The sequence below is a fragment of the Oryctolagus cuniculus genome, chromosome 5, assembly GCF_051225735.1.
Source record: "Oryctolagus cuniculus isolate XC-2025 breed Fujian yellow rabbit chromosome 5, ASM5122573v1, whole genome shotgun sequence".
NCBI lineage: Eukaryota > Metazoa > Chordata > Mammalia > Lagomorpha > Leporidae > Oryctolagus > Oryctolagus cuniculus.
The window spans coordinates 131,462,295-131,485,185 of record NC_142871.1 but is presented as its reverse complement, the minus strand read 5'-3'; the positions used below and the strand labels follow the sequence as shown (position 1 = coordinate 131,485,185).

General features: G+C 40.7%; 1 protein-coding gene across 2 annotated transcripts in view; it reads left to right on the top strand.

Annotated features, from left to right (window-relative positions):
- Nucleotides 1-22,891, top strand: part of ZFAND3 (zinc finger AN1-type containing 3) — a 330,833-nt gene that overhangs the window by 268,684 nt on the left and 39,258 nt on the right. The window contains exon 4 of one of the 2 annotated variants that reach the window (XM_002714678.6): nucleotides 857-922. The exons of the other annotated variant lie outside the window; for it this stretch is intronic. Coding sequence (XP_002714724.1) covers nucleotides 857-922 — 66 coding nt within the window. The remainder of the gene's footprint in view (nucleotides 1-856; nucleotides 923-22,891) is intronic. 2 annotated transcript variants of the gene reach the window in all.

Below are 22,891 nucleotides of genomic sequence, written 5' to 3'. Positions count from 1 at the left end.
TGTGTGACTTTTGCTTGTGTGTTCTGTTCCTTTATGATCATCATCACTGCCCCTATAAGGGCATATGAAGAACCACTGGCCTTCATATTTGAATGGTAACTTCCTATTTCCAAAGGTAGGACATGATCAATAAATAGGCATCAGTAACAATGTGTAGCTGTTTTTTTTTTTTTTTTTTTTTATGTAGAATGTAATTCTTGCTTTTCAGGCTTTCACTCAGTAATTCTACCTCTTGCCTGCTTACACCTATGCATCAGCTCCCAGGATCCACCATGATTCCATGAAGACCCTCTTCATTTCATATTCCTTTTAGAATGAAACTAGATATTCTTCCTCTGGCACCAGTGCTTTCCTCTTTTATATCACAATGATCCTTATTTCTTCTGTCAGTTAGCTTATTGTTCTTTAGGGAGTCCCCTTCCCCCGTAAATAAGGCCAGTTTTGCAGTAAATTAAAAGGTACAGTGACCACTGAGATCAAGTGGGAGTATCCTGCTTATTGCTTTGTGGAAGAAGCCATCTCCCCAAACATATGGGTAATTTTCTCTTACCTGGATCTGAATTCTAATTAAAATGTTATCCTTTACCTTCTTGCCATTATGTGAGACTTGACTTTTTCCCCTGAAAATTGTATTATAATGTACATGGATTATGGTTCTCTATAGACTTAATTGCTGAACTCAGACGTGGTCCTTAGAATTAACCCCCACCCCCACCGCCACCTCTTTCCTGCTGCTTCTCCTCGTGAATGTTTGCAAGTTGATCCTTTCCTTTTTAGGTCTCTCTGTATTCAAGAAAGCATTTATGGACATGGAGCAGTTATGTCCTGACTGATGTGCCTGCCTTTCTGTTTCTAGGTGGGCCTTGCACAGACACAGCTCATGTCTCGTTAATCACACCAACCAAAAGATCCTGTGGTACAGGTATGTATGTCATTCTTACATGAATTCATCCTTAGATGAATTCTTCCCAGAAATTAGCCCCTGTTTCAAACCTGGTCTGTTTGCCAGAGTAGGTTCTTAATTTCTCGCATCCATTGTAAAGTGCTGTATTTGGTACACGGTAGTGGGAGTGGAGTGTGAACAGAGTCGGAGTGATTTTCTTGGGTCTCAAGAAGGTAGCCATCAGATTACTACTTCCTGATATCTGAAGAGTGCTGTTAAGACATGAGCATAAAACATGTAGTTTGTAGCTTGCTACCAATTTGTCTAAGTCTTGGACCTACTGAAAAATAGTTGTTGGACAGAGAGTGAAAGAAGTTTTGATGTAGAAAATCTGTTATAATTTTTCTATTATAGCATCCTACTAGTTTGGGAAAATTTTTTCTGATTTGTCTTAAAGCCATGAGATATGCTGAAATTACTCTTTGCCTATGCATAGACTCCTAAAAACATCTTTGTGCATCTGTGACATTTTTATTAAACATGGAGTCATGAATCTTGTAGCTCTCTAAAGAACAGTCATAATGCCTATTGCTCCCTCAGCCTATAGCTTAATTTATTTTAAATAATATTTGCCTTTTCAGTAATGCTGCCTGCTATTTAAAATATCTCAAGGATTATATTTGGAAGAGTCAGAGTAATTATATTGCTTTTCTAAAGGTCACAAAGTATTTTTCATAATTTAAAACGTCTTGTAACTGCCCAACAGAAATAGCGTAAAATATTCCCATGTACAGGTTTTAAAACTCAAACAGGTCTGCCTTTGTATGGTTTGGGGGTGACAAACAGGTGTTAAATTCTAGGGAACTTAACTCTTCTTTTCTACTTGATTGGCTTTGAGGTAGGAGAGTCTAAAATAAACCTATGCCTATTCCCCGGACTCCACCACGTAGTTTGGATTCATCTGACTGAGATAGAAGAGAACTGTGCCTTGGAGTAAGGCAGCTGTCCTGATTTGCCAGTGGGAAATTGGAGAGCCAACTGCCTACCCTCTTAAGCCAGAAGCTTGAAAACATTCCGAGTTCTTTGATCAGGTCAAACACTTGACATGTACAGTATACTTGCAGCCTTTCTTCTTTCCTTCCATTGTTGGCTCTCAGGGAAATACTCACTGTTAGCATTTTCAGCATGTTCAGGTAGCAGTTAAGGAGTGAACCTTGAGCCCACTGGGTCATCCTGTGAGGTTTGGGAAAGAGACTCCTGTTCAGCGTAACGCTGAAACCAACAGGAGCCTCTCCTAAGTCACATGTACTGTGTCCATCTTCTAGGTGGATCCCTTTCCTTTTCTCTGTTCCCCCACTATTGTGTGTGTCTAAAAATAGTACAGCATTGCCAAGCACCACGAATTGTTACTTACATACACGCTCACTTGCCTGCTCTTCAGATAGTTCAGCATTGCTCCTTTTTTACAGATGAAGGGAATAATGGCACTCAGTAAGTTAAGTGTGTTTTCAGAGGCAATATTGCTAGTAAGTAATGGAGTCAGAACTTGACCAAAGATGTTTCAGATGCCAAAGCCTCTGCTGTTTTCCACTACGTAATGTTACTGTTTTTCACATTTTGTAGTAATTACTACTTATAGCCAGACAATGGAAAAGCATATCATTGAAATGTGGGAAAAACAAAATACAGATTTGGAAACAGCATATAGTGAAGTATATTTAAAATTTGAGTTTCAGAATTATATGTGTTTCAGATCCTTGCTTAGCCACTTAAACTTTTACAACAAAATTTTGTTCTTTTATGAAATGCAGTTTCTATTTTGTGCCTCCTTTGTTTTGTAACAGTTAAGATCTTCCTTCCTGTTTAAAGAAATTAGTCTAGTCCAGCCCACTAGTAAGTCTCACAGAGCCGATGTGTGTTAGTCAGGATTTTTCAGGTAGACTCCTGGGTTATTTTACCAGTGTGCCATATTGGCATGTGATACCTCAAACACAGAAATTTTTATTTAGTAAGAAAACTAAATCTTCATTACAACTGATTTTTATTGTATGTAATATGTAAACTTTATTGATCTCGCTTCTATGAATAATGTGGAAAATGTTTATAAATGTGAGCATATATGTTTATTTTGTCTGAAATAATTTGTAGTTTTGAAGCAAATTTCACACTGAGGATGTTTCCCTCTTTTACTTCAGTGATAAATCTCAGTAGCAGCAACAAAGATTTTTAATTAAAAATTTTATTCTATACTTTTTAAAATTCAAAAAAAAAAAAAAATTATAAATAATACCTCAAAGTTTGTCCTGTAAAATGAGATGAATAATCTATTACTTTGATGTAAGAAATGAAATCATCCGCACAAAGCTCACATAGTAGACCTTCAGTAGTTGATAGCTGCTATTGCAGTCCTCGCATTAGGGAGTCTGTGTATGCAGTGGGCACCCATTAGATGGTGCTGATAAACACATCAGTAGGCATTTTAGGTGGAAAGAAGAATAAAATAGAACTACCACATGTCAGTGTTACAGTAGGAACTGAGGATGGTAGTTATAGGTCTCTGTTAGTGAAATATAAGAGAGGCATTGAGTTTTCAGTCTCATGTTCCATTTAGATGGATATAGAAAAATACTGAGAATTTCTAGATGGGAAGGAAGCTAATGCAATGTATGCAAATCATTGTGTGTAAAACCTGAAGGGAAGTGGAGATTTTTCATTAAGTTCAGCATGCTATCCTTTTCAAGAACCCCATCTCTGCCCACTAAGGTTGCTGGGCTAACCAGACTGCCTCAGCCCTTAATACTGGCCACGACTCTAGAGCACAGAGCTTCCTGATTTTGAGGAGAATGAAATGATGTTCTTTGAGAATTGTGGGCTGACTACCTTTGTCTCCATCTTTCTTTCATCCTGCAGTCAGCAGTTTGCTCATGGTGGGGATGTTGATCATTCTCCTTTGGAGATCACCATCTGTTATTCATATTGCTGTGATAGTCCTTGTAGTCTGTATGTCTGGGTTCTTCAAGAGTAGGATTCATGGCTCTAACACATGTTTTGTGGCACCTCTGACCATGAAGGAACTCCTCAGGATCTCCCGTATGCATGCTGCTTAGGTCCATTGGCGTAGATGGCCAGTAAATAATTACTGTACAGGTGGGGTTGGGGAGTCACACAGTGAGATCCTGAAGTGAGATCCTACCCGCTGCCACCCAGCTGATCTGTCCATTAAAAGTTGAACTGAAAGCAGCCTTGAGCATAATGATATGTGTTAGAAAAAGGATACCTAGGCCAGAATGAAATGGTTCTTAAAGTCAGTGGCCTCTGAAGAAGGGTGCCAGATGGATGGTCTGTGAGCTATGGAAAGAAAATAGAAAAACTTTACCTCAGCCTTTTAAAATTTCTATTTTGCAAATTAATTTCATGATCTTTAAGTCATGTATACTTAATAAATAGCAAATTCAAATATATACACACATATGTTAAAGGTACACGACCAAATATTTTTGAGCAGTAAATAAAGGTTGATTATCTCTTGTAGAAATTTGAAAATTTTATCTACAGATGAGATAATAGATCCATTATTGGATGGATTAGTAAGTAAAGACCTGAGTGGTTAATTAATCAGTCTCCATTTATATTTCAGATGACTACTCTTTTGACCAGGTAGAGGATATTGGAATTTAGAGCGATGGATAGCAGTGTAAAGTAGCTTGCTCTACAGCCATCAGAAAGAGAAAACTCTTTTTAAGAAATTGCTTTGTGATAACTGAGTCCAAGAAGCAGGTTGCAGAAAGTAGCTGTGGTCAACGAAAGATCAGTTTGTTTCTGGGAGTCAGGTGGGAAAGATTTTTATTTAGCTGATGGCTTTTAGCCATATGGAACTATTAACAGTTGAATTGAACTCAGTGTGATCTTTAGATAGAAAGAAAAAAAGCATACTATGATCATTTGGTGTTTAAGCAGGGAAAAATGAAGTGAAGGGGGTGTGGTTGTCCCTGCTCCACCCCACCATGGTGCCTTTGAGAGCTCTGAGATGTGTGGTCAGAGAAGAGTTGAGAAGTGCTGCCAAGTCCCAGGTTGCTTTTGGTTAGAATGTGAGAGCTAAAGCATATCACACCTTCAGATTGCTAGAGAGTGTTTGCATTTTTTCAAAGAGCTCAGAATGTTTCCCACATTTTCCCTTGTTAATTCTCAGACCATTCCTGCCAAGAATGAGTCACTTTTCCTTGGCAAAAAAAAAAACCACCAAAAGTTTCCCTTTTGTACTTCTTCTTTTCTACCCATCAAGTTCTACTTTAAAACACTGTAACCGAGCTGTGGTTGCCTCTCTTAGACAATTCAGTTTAGGAAGGTAGTGTTTAAAGTGCCTTGTGGGAAAGGAAGGAAGTTTGTTGCCTTTTAATAGATTTTCTTATTTAAAGACAAATTACGTGTCTTTTTTTTTAACTTATTTGCAGAGATACAGCAAAAGAAATGTTACTTTGTATTCCATTTGTTGGAGTTTGCTGTTGATGAACCTTAAAATGTAAATGACACAGTACAGATAGAACCAGTAGGATATATGAATAGTGAGGATCCCACAGACTTAATCTGGGCTGATTCCTCTGGTGGGTGGCAGGGTTGGCAAGTGTAGCTCTTAGCCCTGGGTTGAATTATTCAAGGGGAGCACAGTTTAGTATATGGGTAAAAAAACTGAAATTGGTCCCTGTGTAGTTGACCACTTTTATGACTTTATTTTGCCTTTTCATTGTATTTTCTAGTCTCTTTAATTCTGAAGTTAGAATAAGAAGAAATCCATAGACAAATTTACAGGCTTGACGGTACTGTCAACAGACTTTTCTCTGCTGTATCTATATTCGCTTTTCCTCTTCCAGCAAATGTGCTGTGTAGATGATGTTTCCTATGATAGACTTGAAAAGCAGTGACTAAAAAAAAATTATGTGTATGTTAAAAATGCCATTATAATTAGTAGAGTAGCAAGTAAAATAACCATTTGTGGGGCCATAAGGTAACTGTAGTGTTGCCTGAGATTAAAGCAGATGGGACTAGAAACTGTCCCGTTAAACATCAAGACAGTTTTCCATAAACTGTCATCTTTCTACTCTATAAAAAGCATGTTAATTGGGTTTAACTGTATATTCTTTGCCTGCCCTGGACCCGTCTTTCTTTCCTTCCTTGCATCCGTCCTTCCTGAAAGCACATGTTTATCCTTTTGTCGCCTATTGTTCTTTTTCAGTGCGATGAACAGTGACATTTCTTTTTTCCCCCAAAAAAACCTTTTCTTCACTCACTTCTCTTGGGCAACCTGCTGGTGATGTTACTGTTTGTTCTTAGAAAGATAAGAAAAGAAGCCCCTTTCACCTGAGAGTTAAATGAAGATTGATGTGCTAAACACTTTGCACATCAGTGTTTAGAAGCCAGTTAAAGGGGCATGTTTCGTTGTTATGTTACCAAGGGGTTTATATAAGATCTTTAAAATTGATTCAGAAGCTAAAGGATGGTGATGTTAAATCAGAGCCTGTATGTCTTAGAAATGCATACTTAGTTAAATCAGGCCCTGTAAGTCTTAGAAATGTATACTTGTGTTTTATCCCTGATAGAGTCAATATTCGTGGAAACATTTCCACCAGTACATCTAACCCAGGAGTTGAGTCAGTGACTGCAAACTGTGTTAGTCAGCATTGCACACTGTAGGGGCTCTCCTGAGGAGGACTTCACATCTTCCTCTGCTCTGTGGAGTTTTGAAGGAAGGTGGCTCTGGGTACAAATTCAACTGCTTAACACACTTCTTTTTTTTGTTTCTTGTTGGTCCTTTAGGTATAGCTCTTCCCTCAGGTATGCGGTATCAGCATTTGAGACAGAAAATTAGAAATTTGACCTACTTATGTAACTTGCAAGTTCCCATCAGGAGAATATTAGGGAAGACATAAACCTTTCATTTTTTATTAGCATTTAATGTAGCAATTGAAGAAAGATCAAAACAGTAAATCTGTCATGGCAAAGAAAAAACTGTTGAAAAAATATTTTACTTTGTTCACTCATCATCTTGGGTCCTGAAGGAGTTCATTTGGTGCCTAAAGTTGGGGGCAAAATGAAGTCCAGATATTAGAGAAGACTGCAAGAAATTTCTCCAGTTGAAAAGGTGCCATCTTTTGCCACAGGAAAGAAGCAATTCTTACCAGAGTTTACTGTGATTATGTCAAAGTGGCTGTTTACTGACAAGATGTGTTTTTGGCCACTGGGTAGGTGATTGGGGAAGGAAAATGTTCTACTAAATGCTTTCTCTTGGGGTTCTGTTATTTTTCCGTGAAAACTTTAATCAGTCTGCCTCAGTTGTTTATGTTAGAGAATCTGATGAGAGTATAAGGCACTCTCTAACCAAGTGATTTGATTCTTAGCATGTAAATTACAGCAGCACACTGTATATATAGAGTTCAGAAAGGCTCAGAGAGAGCTTACTATGTTTACTTGTGCCCCTATATGAGAGTTTGTCCCATTGTCACCAGTTGCTGTGTTTGTGCTACAGGCTAGCTTGCATGTAATACATAAGTTAGTTGGGCTTGATCTCAGGGACTTGTTTCAGAGGCCTTGTTTGGGTCTTACTCAGGAGAAGCAGGGGCTTGCCTCCTGAGATACAGCTGATATGACTATGAAGCCAGGGTGCCACTCTCATCAAGGTGGGTTTTTATACTTTGAAACTAAAAATGTCCCGTGGTATAAAAATGAACAGTGATGTGATTTGTTGCCGTTTTGGAGATGTGTACCTAGGTTTTGGTGTTTAGCTTCTTTTGGTGCGTATGCTTTGTACAAATTCAGTTTGATTGGATCCATGGAGGCAGTTACACTTGTTTTGTTTTGTTTTGTTTTAAGATTTATTTATCTATTTGAAAGGCAGAGTCACAGAGGGTGAAGAAGAGGGAGAGACAGAGAGGTCTTCCATCCACTGGTTCACTCCCCAGATGGCTGCAACAGCTAGGGCTTAGCCAGGCTGAAGCCAGGAGTCTAGAGTTTCTTCTGGGTCTCCCAAGTGGGTGCAGGGGACCAAGCACTTAGGCCATCTTCCGCTGCTTTCCCAGGCACATCAGCACACAACAGGATTGGAAGTGGAGCATCAGGGTCTCAAACTGTTGCCCATATGGAATGCGGGCATTGTAGGCAGCGGCTTAACCTGCTACACCACAATGCCTGTGGTTTTTTTTTGTTGTTGTTGTTAGTATTTACAACCATTTATTTTATCACAGATTGCACTCTTACCAAGGAGAAAGAGTCCTGAACTTCTATTAATTAGCTGTTCTATGACTCCACTGGGGCAAAATGCCTGAGCCAACACTGTTAAAAACAATAGAATTTAATACCCCTCTCCTCCTTTGAAACTTTGGGATGGGGGTGGGGACAGATGGGAGGAGTGTGCTTTTCAGATGCTGCTCCATAGTGTGTGTGTCTGTTAGAGGGCAATGTGTTAGAAATTGTAGCCTTTCCAAAGCAGTCTTACCAGAAGGAGCATGATAGAACAGCCACAGAGCTGCATTATAAATCATCTGAGCCTTGCAATGATACCCCCCATTAAGGAGTGGTGATTTTTTTTTCCCATACTCAGTCCGTGGCTGTACTAATAGAACAGCGCATCCAGCAAGGCTGTAAATAAAAGTTATTACCTAATAGGTGGGTGCCGAAGTGGAACGGACGGAGCTGAGGCATGGAGGCCTTATTACTGCTCATCAGCAATTATAAACAGGATAAAGTGTCTGGGACTTGCGCTGATGCAGCGAGGGCTAATAGAGGCTGGGATGACACTGGGCCGTGATAGGATGATGTATGCTGATGGGTTTTTACTGCCTCATCTTGCTGCTTGCTTCTAAGACAAGTTGTGTTATCCGTTTTCCTGCTTGCTCATCTATCTGAAGAGAGACGGTCTCATTGCTTCTCCTGCCAGCAGGAGAATTGGCATTTATTCCTCCTACCTATGTCTTGCTTCCAGGCCACCCCCCTCATGAAGGGTCTTCAGAAATATTTCATAATCATGGCCGATTAAAGACATAATCTTATTGTATTGCCTGCTGTCATGGTTATAGATCACACCTTAAGAAGTGGTTGCTTATGTAGAATATAGGACCAGCTGAGAGACTGGGGTTAGTCAGCTAGTTCACTTTATTAAAAGACCTTTGTGATACAGTCCTGTAGAAGATTCTGTAGGAGCATGCAAGAATGAGAAGCGTGAATCCATGCATCTCGCCCGTGGGAGCTTATGCCTAAAAGAAATAAAGTACAAAAACAAACACAGCTACTTTCAGCTTTCTTAGAGAGCAAGAAACACAATTCACGTTCATTTTAGAAAGTGAAGATAGGAAGGATGATTATGCCAATCATTAGGAGCAAATATACTAATGTGGTCATTTTCTTTTAAATAATTATCTCCCTAGTGAAATGTACAGGATTTAATTATTTAGCGTCACTAGGCGTGATAAAGGGATACTGGAATATGGAGGGGAAATCTAGCAAAAGGACCTTGTGCTCTCCTGAATAGAGAACCTCAAAATATGGCTTGGTGATGCTTTTGAGTACACATACGCACCTGATACTGGAAAAGGTAAGACACAGCTCTATTCAGCTTTGACCACCTAGCCTCACTGTATCATGGTAATGAGACCTTTGAGGTAAGAAAAGTCTATAGCAAAGCCACAGAGAGACACTTTGGAGAAGGGCTGACCAGTTTGTGCCCAGGAGTTTATGAACATTCTGTTAGTTGTCACTTGTGCCTTTAAATGAATTTATTACTTTGTGTGCATTACCTTCAAAACTAATCTATCAGTAGACTGCCCACTGTAGAGGCATAATTTTTTTTTGTGATGCCTTAAGTTAATGGTAGGAGTACTTCATTTTAAAGAAGCCTTACATATGATAATCCCAATGTTAGAAGCCAGATAAAGTGAGAATTAATGGTACAGAAGGGTATTTCATTCTGTAAAATGCCTTACCATTGGGTTAAAGTAAGTAGATTTTTTCCTTTGCCTACAAAGTAATATTTGACTAATAAAAAATCAATTCCTGCTTATTTATTCAGAGAATGGCATTCAGTGGGTGGTAGCCAGTGGGGTGGAGGAAGAGATGAATCTGAGAAAGATGTTTTAAAAGAATAATGGACAAGATTTGACAGCTGATTAGAGTTGGCCAAAGAAAGAAGACAGAATATAAATCTGAGGGACCCAGGGATGAATGTCAGAGGACCCAGGATTGATGTCAGAGAAGGAGTGAGAAGGAAGATGAATTGGAAGTCTTTTCAGTTTCTGGAGGACTAAATTTTAGGTTATTATAGGTAGTTCTGTAGAGAATTATAAATACAGGTCTGTTTGGGAAATTATCAATCTAGAAGCAGTGAGTAAAGCTGTGCACAGTGGTGAGGGTACAGGAGAAAAAAGGGGACTGAGGACTATACTTAGAGGGCCCGGAAAGAGAAAGATAATCCAGTGAGTTAAGCCAAGAAAAGGAGGAAGATGCCTGTAGGCTCGTGAAAGGTGAGGGAAAAGAGGGATCGGAAATACGAGGTGTGGGGAATGTTCTTGCTTATTAGCTAGCGAAAGGCCTCTGGAAAACCGGAAACACCTTGGTAGAGTGCGGTGAGAAACCAAAGCCTGAAGTCACTAAAGAGGCTCTTGATAATAGGGAAGTAAAGAAACTCAGCTGAGGGAGTTGGTTGTGCCGTTCAAAACAAAACAAAACAAAACAATAAACAGTGATGGATGGAGGAAGAGACAGGACCAGGCATTTCTTGAAGTGAAGGTGGTTGACATAGGGAAATATTTTACTCTTGTATAAATACAAAGAAAAGGGAGGGAGGGAGAGAAAACATGTTTTTTGAGAAATGGGAGAGGAATACAAGCAAGATTTTGTTAGTGGCAGAAACCTTAGAAGTGTTACTTCCCTCAGAGAGTATAAGGAAGGAGATACAGATACCAAGAAATGGATTTTCTTTTGTTTAAAAAAAAGTATTTATTTATTTGAAAAGCAGACCATCAGAGGGAGAGGAAAAGGAAGAGAGAAAATTGATTTTCTGTCTGCTGGTTTGCTGCACAGCTGGCCACAATGACCAGTTCTGGACCAGTTTAAAGCCTGGAGCCAGGAGCTCCATCTGGGTCTCTCCCATGGGTGGCTGTGACCCAGCTACTTGAACCATCACCTGCTACCTCTCAGTGTGCATGAGCAAGAAATTTGGTTGGAAGTAGAACCAGAACTTGAACCCCAGGGGCTCCAATATGGGGTATGGGCATCCCAAGCAATGTCTTAACCTCTGTGCTAAATGCCCACCCCCGTATCTCTTTCTTGAGTGGGAGTTTTTACTGAGTGTCTATATGGTATGGAGTGGGATAGTAGAGGTATTAACTGGTAAAATTAATCCTGAAGAAGTTGAGCCAGATGTTAGTCATTAAATCCTGAAGAGGAGTTTGTCTATGAGGGACTGTATATACTGCTTTACTTATTTTTTTAAAGATTTATTTGTTTATTTGAAGGTCAGAGTTACACACAGAGAAGAGAGGCAGAGAGAGAGAGGTCTTTCATCTGCTGGTTCACTCTCTATTTGGCTGCCACGGCCGGAGCTGGGCTGATCCAAAGCCAGGAGCCAAGAGCTTCTGTGTCTCCCACGTGGGTGCAGGGGTCCAAGGACTTGGGCCATCTTCTACTGCTTTCCCAGGCCACAGCAGAGAGCTGGACCAGAAGTGGAGCAGCCGGGACTCGAACTGGCACCTGTATGGGATGCTGGCGCTTCATGCGGAGGCTGTACCCATCACGCCACAGCGCCGGCCCCTATACTGCTTTGCTTAGATGAACCATTCAGTTTCTTTAGAGAAGGGCTGTCTAGATTTATGCCAGGTAAAAGTGGGCTGGCTGCCAAGGTTGGAGGTGCAGTCTAGTACAGTCATGAACAGAAACGGACTTTTTGTGGACCCGCTGCTCTCTGCCCTGCTTCTCGCTCTGCTCTCATTCCTGCTGCTTCTAAAGCAGAGCCTCTTCAACTTTTCCTTGCACACTGTGGCTTGCAGCCACCAGGTTTCAGTCTTAATTCCAGTCTACTGATACCAGCTTAAAACATTTGTTTAGAATTTCTTGTTTATTGATTATATTAAAACACAATTATTTTTTATTAAAGTAGGTTCATCTTTGATATCTTTTATTATTTTGAAGGTTTATTTATTTATTTGAAAGAGTTACAGAAAAGGAGAGACAGAGAGATCTTCTATCTGCTGGTTTACTTCCGAAGTGGCCGCAACGGCTGGGGCTGGGGCTGGGGCTGGGGCTGGGGCTGGGGCAGGGGCTGGGGCAGGGGCAGGGGCTGGAGCAGGGGCTGGAGCAAGGGCTGGGGTTGGGCCAGGCTGGGGACAGGAGCTTCATCTGAGTATCCCACATGGGTGGCAGGGGCCCAAGTACTTGGGACATTTTCCACTGCTTTTCCAGGCACATTAGCAGGGAACTGGATTGGAAATGGAGGATCTGGGACTCAAACAGTCACTAATATGGGGTGCCTGTTTCACAGGGAGGGTTTTAACCCTTTATGCAACAATGCCAGCCCCTCATGTCGTTTTTTGTCCTTTAATTTTAGTTGGGTCAGGAAGGAATCAGAGGAAAGTGTATTACATCTGGTCTCTTGAACTAAAGGTTATCTGGGACAAAGTTAGGGCTGTGATTTTCTTCTTTAATCTTTGGTGAAAGACAGAAGGAGGGAATTACCTCAATAGAATGATTCTCTTTTTAGAAAAATCAAGGCAGGGTGGGGGGGATGAACACAAGATACAGCTACCAGCAGTAAAGGGAAGGAAGTAGGGCGTGGAGGTTGAGAATGTGGGCACCAGAGGGTTCACGTTCAAGTCCTCTGTCACACAAGTAGAAGAGTTGTTGAACCTCTCTGTAAGCCTTGGTATTCTTTTCTGGTAAATAGAATGAATAATGATAGACCTAACCATAAAGTTAAATGAGACAGTAAACTTGAAACACCTAGCATGATGGCTGGTGATGCCCCAGTACGTAATAGAGATGTGGACAGAAGGAACCTGATGGAGCGTATGAAAGCAGAGTGAAAAGTGAGAAAGAACTCTCCCAGATAGTGTGGTTGGAAAAATAGGAGGAATCAGAAGCTGGTAATGAGAGACTGGAGAAGACAGACGTGGAGAGGAGGAGAGGTCAGCATGGGCAGGGAAGGAAGGAGGGCAGGTGGAAGCCAGTGTTTGAGTAGGTAAGAGCTGTGAATGACAGGAAGCCCGGAAAACCCTTTCTTAAGAAAATTGGGTGTTAGAACTAGGAAAAGCAGGTTTTGTTGTTGTTGTGTTTTTTTTTTGTTGTTGTGTTTTTTAACTTCTGTTCTTAGGCCTTTTTTTAAAAAAAAATTATTCATTTATTTATTGGAGAGGTAGAGTTACAGACAGAAAGAGGGAGAGACAGAAAGAAAGGTCTTCCATCCACTTGTTCACTCTCCAAATGGCTTCAAGAGCCAGAGCTGAGCTGATCTGAAGCCAGGAACCAGGAGCTTCTTCTGGGCCTCCCATTTGGGCCATCTTCCACTGCTTTCTCAGACCATAAGTAGATAGCTGGATTGGAAGAGGAGCAGCCAGGACATGGACTGGTGTCCGTATGGAATGTGAAGGCCCATCCTATCTTGCCACAGAGCCAGCCCCAGGCCTTTCTTGAAAAAAGTTAAGTTTTACTATATATATGTAGAAATTAATCCTTACAGAGACTTTGCAACCTTGCCTTCTTACGAAAAAATGCCTGTTTCCTGAGTTCTTCTCCACTGTTATAATAATTATGAAAGTATAAAGTTATCCTTATAATTGAGTACAGCCCTTTTTTCTCAAGCAAATCACAGTTTAGGGGCCACAGAGGGGTTAATAGTTTTCTTATGATTAAAATCTTGGTTAAAAAGACTGGCTGTTGTATCCAAACCAACAACTTGAAAGGATACTTTAGCCGATAAATTCACTTGTTTATGATTAAAAATCAGACAGTTTAACCTTGGAGGCATTTTTGTCAAGAGGGACTTTATATTGTGATTAGTTATCTGAACAGCCAAGTGCCTCCGTGGGCTCAGTTAACCAGCCTCCCACTATGTATGTATAATTATTTTTGGTGCATACACATACACCACTATATAAGCTTATTTGGCCTTATGTTCCCTGCTGTTTTGAGTTCTCTGTTTCATTACCAGTATCCACCCACAGAGTTTTGGAAAGCTATTCCCAAAGCAGAACCACAACTCAGAATTTTAAATAAACCACATCTCTATTAGCTCAATGGCAAGGGAATTGGTTACATGCTATGCATTTCTCACATCCATCTACCCTTTCAAAACTTATTAAAAATGTAAACAAATATAAGCAAGAAAATAGAGCATTTAACTCAGATTGTGTTCATTTTTCTGTTACTTTAGCAAGGTATAAATAGAACATAACACAATATTTAAGATTTTTATCTTGAATGTAGGCCAATGTACGTATTTACTTGAAAAATATACTGGATGCTGCTTCCCCCCCACCCCAGATAAAACTGAATGGCTCTTCTCCAAAGATATGTTACTGCATTATAGCTTGAATGATATGTCTAAATATGCATAAGATACCTTGTAAAAAAGTTGGGTGGTAAGGAGGGAACTTGGGTAAGTACGATTTTGAATGGGAGGTGTTAGCTAAGGCAGAATTTGTCTGCTTGGCATTAACTGGCAGTTTCCGTAACTGATAAGATTCAGTTCTACTTTGTCTTTGATGTTCTGCTGATAAATCCATTCCTAGAAGATTAAAATCACATGGTGAGGCCTTGGTCATCACCCTTCCTGGAACAGCAGTTGCAGTAATTGATACAATTAAGAATAGGTCCTTGTTGGGGTTGGAGGAAGAGTAACATTTAAAAACCTCTGTGGCTACTCATTAAAGTATATACAGATAAGGGCTGAGTTCACTGCAAGCCTGGAAAAGCATGAGTTTTGGCTCTACTGTTGATTACCTGCTACAGCCATCTTATGCCGTTCCCATCAGATTCAAGCATTGCCAACATTTCTGGGAAAGAACTCAGCAGGCACTCTATCCAATATTCTCCAAGTATAGCTACTCTGGAATATTGTTTTACTTATTTATTTATTTAAATGTGATTTCTGACTTCCAAAAAAGGTCTAAGAATGTTTCATGCCATTCACAAGAATCTCCAGTTTTAACTTTTTACCACATTGGCCTTGTCTGAGTACATATGTCTGTGCTTATTGTATCCACATTCCTGAACTTCTGAGCAAGTTACAGAGTTGATACTTTTTTACAATGAAAATTTCAAGGAATTACCCTACTAGGTACTGTACAGTTTTCAAAATTCGGAAACTTTCTTTCTCTCTCTCTCTTTTTTAAAAAAAAAAAAAAAGATTTATTTATTCTCTTGAAAGGCAGAGTTAGAGAGAAGGAGAGAGAGATCGTCCATCTGCTGGTTGACTCCCCAAATGGCCACAACAGCCAGGGCTGGGCCAAGCTGAAGCCAAGAGCTTCATCTAGATCTCCCATGTAGGTGGCAGGGCCTGAGCACATGGGCCATCTTCAGCTGCTTTCCCTTGCATATCAGCAGAGTGCTGGATTGGAAGTGGAGCAGCCAGGACCTGAACCAGCCCCCATATGGAATGCCAGCCTTGCAGGCAGTGATTTAGCCTGCTTTGCCACAATGCTGGTCCCTAAAATTGGGAACTTAACAATGCTATATATTGATTTTTAGTATGATTGTTCATAGTGTAGATATCTTGATAAGTAATTGCAGAGAACTGAGCAAAATTGAACTTTAAATGTTAGGTACATGTTTCAAATACTTTTTAATGTAGAATTCCCTGCCTTTGATTTTCCACCAGCTCATTTTACAAATGGGGCTTTGTTTACTTTTCAAATGTTTTAATTGTTTTTAAAGATTTATTTGAAAGGCAGACTAACAGAGAGAGAAAGTGCCAGAGATCTTCAGCCCACTAGTTCACTCCCCAGATAGCCACAGTGGCCGAGGATGCACCAGGCCTGAGCCAGGAGCCTGGAAATCCATCCTGGTTTCCCACGTGGGTGGCAGGGGCCCACTTAACTTGGAGATCTTCTGCTGGTCTCCCAAGTGCATTAGCAGGGAGCTGGATTGGAAGTAGAGCATCTGGGACTTGAGCCAGCCCTCATATGGAATGCTGGTGTCACAGCTAGCTTAACCTACTGTGCCACAATTCCAGGCCCCTATAAACCATTTGTTAAAGAGAATTTTCTTTAGCCACTCCCCTCCAAACTCTGTACAAATCTTTTAGTGCTTGCACCAACGCTGATGTAACTCTAAGCAATACTCATTGTACTCATTCAGGAGGAAAAAATTGTATAAGGTTTTCTCTAGGCACTCTTTGACATCATGTGATGGGAGAAATCTAGGTTCATTTAGCCTCACACCAGAAGGAGTTAAAATAAGGCACAGAAGCTGTATTTTTTTATAACCATAAGGATTTTCCCCCAGAGTGATGAGTCTGAAGACTAGATTTTCAGGGGAAGAAACTTGAGAGGTAAAGTGATAGATAGGAAGAGGAGCTGAATTAAGTGGGTGCTAAATTAGAAACAAAAATAGTTTAAAAACAAATCAGCGATTTAATTTTGGCATCTACTCAGTTATGCATTCAAGCTGATTTTTTTAAACAGCAAAATATAAATGTACAAACATTTTTTCCTTACATTAAGCTTGAAGCACATCCCACAGGTTGACAATATCTCACTGCAAGATTACCCTGATTAGAAACTTGTCCTGTTACATAGATCTTCTTCCTTCTTCCTTCTCCCTTTCTCTTCTTTTTCTCCTCATTTTCTACTTCCTGCTTTTTAAAAATTATTTTGCTGTTGAGTCTCAATAGAGTATTAAACATAGCGGATTCTGCCTCTATTCCAGAAGCTCACATTATAGCAAAAACAATTATAAGAGTAACAGTACCCACAGGGAGGGTACTTAAGCTTCATTGGGTTTGGATGATTTACATGGTAGTAGTTGGCATTTGTCTGTATGTTTCTAACAAAATCCAGAAAAAATTATTAGTGTCCCATTCATTTTTACCCATTTTCCCACCTCATTCATGTACTCAGTATTCCCTGATTTTAATTTGCCTGGCAAAGGACTCAAGCCAGATTAGGTTAACCCTGCACAAGTCAGCTGTGCTTTGGAGACCAAGATATTGGGCACAGCATTATGTGATGACTTCTGGCCTTTCCCTTCCCTCAGGCCTCTTCCAATTTAAATCAGCAGTAGGAGGAAGGGGCTACAGTCACAGGTACTCCCCAGCTGCATAATGTGAAAACCTCTAGGCTTCATACAATTATAGAATAGACAATTCTCTGTAAGTCAGACATACTCCATATATTTAGGGAGTTTAACTTCTAAATGAATATTCTAAGAAAGTAGGTGAAAACAAGCTGCTCATCTTATATACAATTATATGAAAATCTGAATATATGGGAAAACTTCAGAAAGTTCATGGAAGTGGAATTAAGATGTTTATTTGGGACCGGCGCTGTGGCGCAATAGGTTAATCCTCTGCTTGCAGTGCTGGCGTCCCATGTAGGCATCAGTTCTAGTCCTGGCAGCTCCTCTTCCAATCCAGCTCTCTGCTGTGGCCTGGGAAAGCAGTGGAGGATGGCCCAGGTGCTTGGGCCCCTGCACCTGCATGGGAGACCAGGAAGAAGCTCCTGGCTTCAGATTGGCACAGCCCCAGCCATTGCAGCCATTTGGGGAGTGAACCAATGGAAGAAGACCTTTCTCTCTGTTTCTCACTGTCTGTAACTTTACCTCTCAAATAAATAAATAAATAAATAAATCTTCACCCATTGAAGGGTGAACCAACGGCAAAGGAAGACCTTTCTCTCTGTCTCTCTCTCTCACTGTCCACTCTGCCTGTCAAAAAAAAAGAAAAAAGAAAAAAGAAAGAAAAAAGAAAAAATAGATGTTTATTCAAAAAAATTTTGAAATCCATTCAGAGTTCCTTTGTTCTTTAAGATTTATTAATTTCAAAGAGAGGGAAACACACACACACATACACACACACACACCTTCATCTGCTGGTTCACTACCCAAATGGCCACAATGGCCAGAGATGGGCCAATTTGAAGCCAGGAACCAGGAGCTTCTTCTGGGTCTCTCAGCTGGGTGCAGCAGCCCAAGTACTTGGGCCATCTTCCACAACTTTGTGAGGCACATAAGCAGGAAGCTGGATCAGAGTGGAGTAGCCAGGACTCAAAGCAGTGCCCATATGGGATGCCAGCATTGCAGCTTTATCCACTACACCACAATGCTAGACTCATTAGACAGACTTTCCATGAACTTTTAAAATATCCCTTGGGCAGATACTTTATAGACCTCTCAAATTTCTCATTCCTGAGATAGATGAAAATAAACTGTGATCTTCCTTTGCTGGTAAGATAGTAGAAGTTCAAGACTTGTCTAATCACTCTTAAGAGTCGTTGAGCACTCATGGTCATAGACAGATTAGCAGAAGCTAGGAAATTGGGGCATGTGACTTTGAGAAGCGGATCTTTCTCTTGGGTTTTGTAATCTTACTTCTCTGTTTTATCATACCCTCATAGTGCTGCTTTATTCTAAGTACTCTATTGATACTATTAATGTGATATTTAAAAACAAATCAATGCATTGTGATGTTGTTGAGCTCTAAAATACCCAAGCAGGTTACTTTCAGAAGGAAAGGTTATTTATTGAGGGTTGTTCGTCAGTTTCAATGAGAATTGAAAAATCTAAGGGGAGAGGTAATATGCTTTTGTTGGGCAGGCAAGACAGATCTTGCTAACAGAGAAGCTAAAACAAGGAGGTGGTGCTAAGCCGAGTCCCAGCCTTACAGGATGATGGCTACATTGGTGGTCTGACATTCTGCTGACCAGCCACCTCTGCAGGGAACGTAGCTCCTGGTGATGCCCTTTCAGAAAACAGTACTGTAAGAATGACACTTAACAAACTGAGCTGTTGACTGCTGATTTTCAGATAAACTCAGCAATAGTTCGGTGTTTTGTTTTGTTTTTTAAAGGTTTATTTATTCATTTATTTGAAAGGTGGTGTTACAGAGAGGGGAAGTATAGGCAATGAGAGAAAAGTCCTCCATCTGCTGGTTCACTTCCCAAGAGACTGCAACAGCCAGGGCTGGACCAGACCGAAGCCAGGAGCTTTACCTGGGTCTTCCACATGGATGTGGAGGTCCAAGCACTTGGGCCATCTTCTGCTTCTTTCCCAGGAGAACTAACAGAGAGCTGGATCAGAAGTGGAGCAGTCACAACTCGAGCTGGTGCCCAAGTGGGATGCTGGCATTGCAGGCAGTGGCCCAAACCACACGCCACAGCACTGGCCCCCGGCAGTAGTTTGAGTTCTTGGGCAACCCACCCTCATCTTTGCCTTTCTGTGAAATTTGGTATATGAGCTGTAGGTGGCTGTCATGGTGGTTAAGAGAGAGCTTTGATCTCTGCTTATGGAGCCCATATAAAGCTGAGAAGATATGTTTGTTGTCTCTGATAATTAAGAGACAATTTTAAATGAGAATATCTGACTTTTCTGGTGCTATTGGGGGAAAAAAAGCTTTTTTTGTATTATTGTACAGATCATCAATATAGAAACTTTTGTGGGTAGATTTTTTTTTTTAGGTTTTTAAAACAATAACAGTGAATACAAGATTAAGCCCAGTGTATGACACACAGAACAAAGGTAGCACATAAAATAATAATAAAGAGTAAGGCTGATTTTATATAAATTAAATGATATAACTACAGTCCTCAGAAATCCATGGAGTTAGCATGAGTGAGAAGAAAATGGTCTGAGAAATCATAATTTAAGCCTGTTAAATCATAATTTAAGAGCAGTAAGGAAATTTGTGATCATGCTTGGGCAAGTGGATTTTATGTAGAAGAGAGAGAGGAACTTTTCATTCCCAAACTTTACCCTAGATTTACCCCTCACTCTTATCCCAGAGATAGCTGGCTCTTTGTATACATAGAAAGCAAGCAGAAACTTGTCTTTGCGGTAGAGTATTCTCATGGGAGAGCAGAAATAAAATCATCAGAGGCAGGATGGCATATCGAGTAACCGCAAGGGCTCATGCCAAGCTCTTCTGCTTGGGAGCCTTGTGACCTTGGGCAGTTTATTTAACTGTCCTACCTCAAAGCCTTGCTGTAAAATCTGTGTGAGCTGTTACGTGTGAAAGCATTTAGAAAGTAGCTGGTGCAGGATAAAATACTTTGGGTTAGCATTCATTGTTGTATCATTACTGAAGCTTACTTTAAGGAGTCTCTTTTGTCATAGCCACCTGCTGTGATGAGTGGCCCTAGAAATGAGTTTGGGGATAGGCATTTAGCTTAGCAGTTAAGATGCCCACATCCTTTGTTGGAGTTACCTGAGGCAGCAGGAGATGAGTCAAGTAGTTAGGGTCCAGTTACTCAACCCAGATTGAGTCCAGAGCTCCTGGCTTAGGCCTGACCTAGCCCTGGCTGTTGCTGGTATTTGAGGGGTAAACCAGTGGATGGAATATTTCCTTGTCTCTATCTCTGCCTTTCAAATAAGTGAAAATAAATAAATAAAAAAGAGGGGTTTTGGTCTTTTCTTTCTTTTTTTTTTTTTTTGAAAAAGTACTTAGCAAGTTCGTCTCATTTGCCTAAGTGTCCATTCCTTTCCCAGGCACAGGTTGTACATATCCTCTGCAGTGTGTGAGAGATGCCATCCCCATCACTGCCTACTTGGCAAACACTGGTCACACAATAACTGCCCATCCTCACCTGCCGTTATTGTGTTAACCCTGCAACTGTGTGGGATTGCCATATGCTCTCTGAACCTTTACATTTCTGGTTCTGCATATATAAAAGAGAAGTTAAACAGTTAAAAGTTCCTTTCCTTAAAATTAAATAATATGTTTGACTGATAGATAATCTTTTTCTTCCTTTCTTCAGGTCTTTGAGAGGAGGGAGGGGGAGAAAGAAAAGAATCTAGGATGTGGTGCATACCACAGGAAACTTAACCAAGACTGTGGAAAAGTTTACTGTTTGAGGGCCTGGTACTGTGGCATAGTGGGTAAAGCCATCGCCTGCAGTGCTTGCATGCCATATGGGCACCAGTTCGAGTCCCGGCTGCTCCACTTCCAATCCAACTCTCTGGTATGGCATGGGAAAGCAGTGGAAGATGGCCCAAGTCCTTGGGCCCCTGCACCCCCATGGGAGACTTGGAGACAAGTTCCTGGCTCCTGGCTTCAGAGCTGTGGCCATTACGGTCAGTTGGGGAGTGAACCAGCAGGTGAAAGACCTCTCTCTCTTTCTGCCTCTCCTTCTCTATGTGTGTAACTCTGACTTTCAAATAAATAAATAAATCTTTAAAAAAGTTTGCTATTCGAGTGAATAAATGAATAGTTTGGGAAACATACTGTTCTAGATGAAAAGAAACTTAGACATAAGAGCCAAATTAAACTGATTTGGACATGCCTTTGCAAACAGTGGAAATAATTGGAGTATAGACAGTATTAGGTGACATTGGGAAATTATTAATTTTCTTAAGTGTGATATTTTGGTTAGATAAGGAAATGCCTTTATTATTAGACCTGTATATATTTTAAGGTGAAGTGTTTTGGTGTTTGAAGCTTATTTTCAGATGAGGGGGTTATAAATATTGAGGCAAGTAAAGGAATGTGGAAAACTATCAACAGTTACTGAATTTGAAAATATACATGGGTTTTATTGTATTATTCTTTAAACTTTTCTGTATGTTTGAAATTTCTCAAAATGTTAGGTAAAGACAGAATGCTTTCTCCTAAGGCTGGAAACAAGGCAAAGGTGCTCTCTCTCATTACTTCTATTTGGGATCATATTTATCCCACTTGATCTTTTGATGATTTTGTGATCACTTAATTCTGTGTCAAGGTGTACCACCAGAATCAGCTTCCAGGTTCCTGTGTACCAGGAATTTGAGGGTAAGATGGGCCATAAGGAAGAGAGAAATCTCATCCCAGGCTCAAGAATGTGCCTTTGGGGTATGTGTGGGTACTTAGCTCCTGAAGGGCATGACTCATCATGACTCATCATGACTCGGGTATGTTCTGTTGCTCTGTGTTTCAATCAGAAGGGTCTCTGCAGAACCAGTTTTGCATTGTTGTCAAGAGGATCAAAAGCGGTTGGTTAGATGATAACACTCCCAAGGGGATTTCTGATGCCTTAATGATTTTTGACCATACCGAGGAGGACAAAGATCCTAAGAGCTCAGGTGCCACTCCCCAGATAGTCCTCCATTTTGACTGGCCACCCCAGATTTCCCAGTCTTGTGTTCCCAGCAGCAAGGAAGAGTCGGACTTGGGCTTTCAGTCTTGCATTTGTGATGGAGAATGAGACTGCCTCAGGTATCTTCAGTAGTAAAGAAGAGAGCCAGAGAAAGTGAGTTGGTTGTAAAGAAGAGGCAACTAAACTTGGAAAGTATACTGCTGCCTGGCCGTTTGTGAACTGATCCTAAACTGTGGTCCCCCAGGCACTGTTCAAGCTAGATCATCTCCTTCTCAATGAAGATGACTGCATCGCCATAAAGTCTTAATAATCAGCCTCTTGAAGAGCCTCATCTCTGCCCAACTCATGGCTTTCAGCAGACACATTATTCTAAGGCCATTAAGTTAGAAAGGAAAGGAAAAGCCCACTTGCACAAAGTGCCTAAAATCACTGTTTAGCGAGTAATGAGGGTGTCTTCTGTCTTGGAGTCTTATGGCACATGGTGAAGTGCTAGGAGAACGTGGGTCTAATCCCTGCGTACACTCTGAAGGCAGAGCTTGTGGAGAAGTACGAGGAAGCACCGTAAAGCAGATTTCTTTAGCAGTTTTTTCAGTGAGTGTGGCATTTTTTGTGGACAGAGGTTGTAGCAGCTTAAGCTACTTTTAAATGGTCGAGGGAGAGACAGCAGTGATGTGTGAGGGTTCATTAATTATTGCTCTTACTGATGTTTGCTCAGGCTGTTGGGATCATAAATGTCATTCTGTCAAGAGAC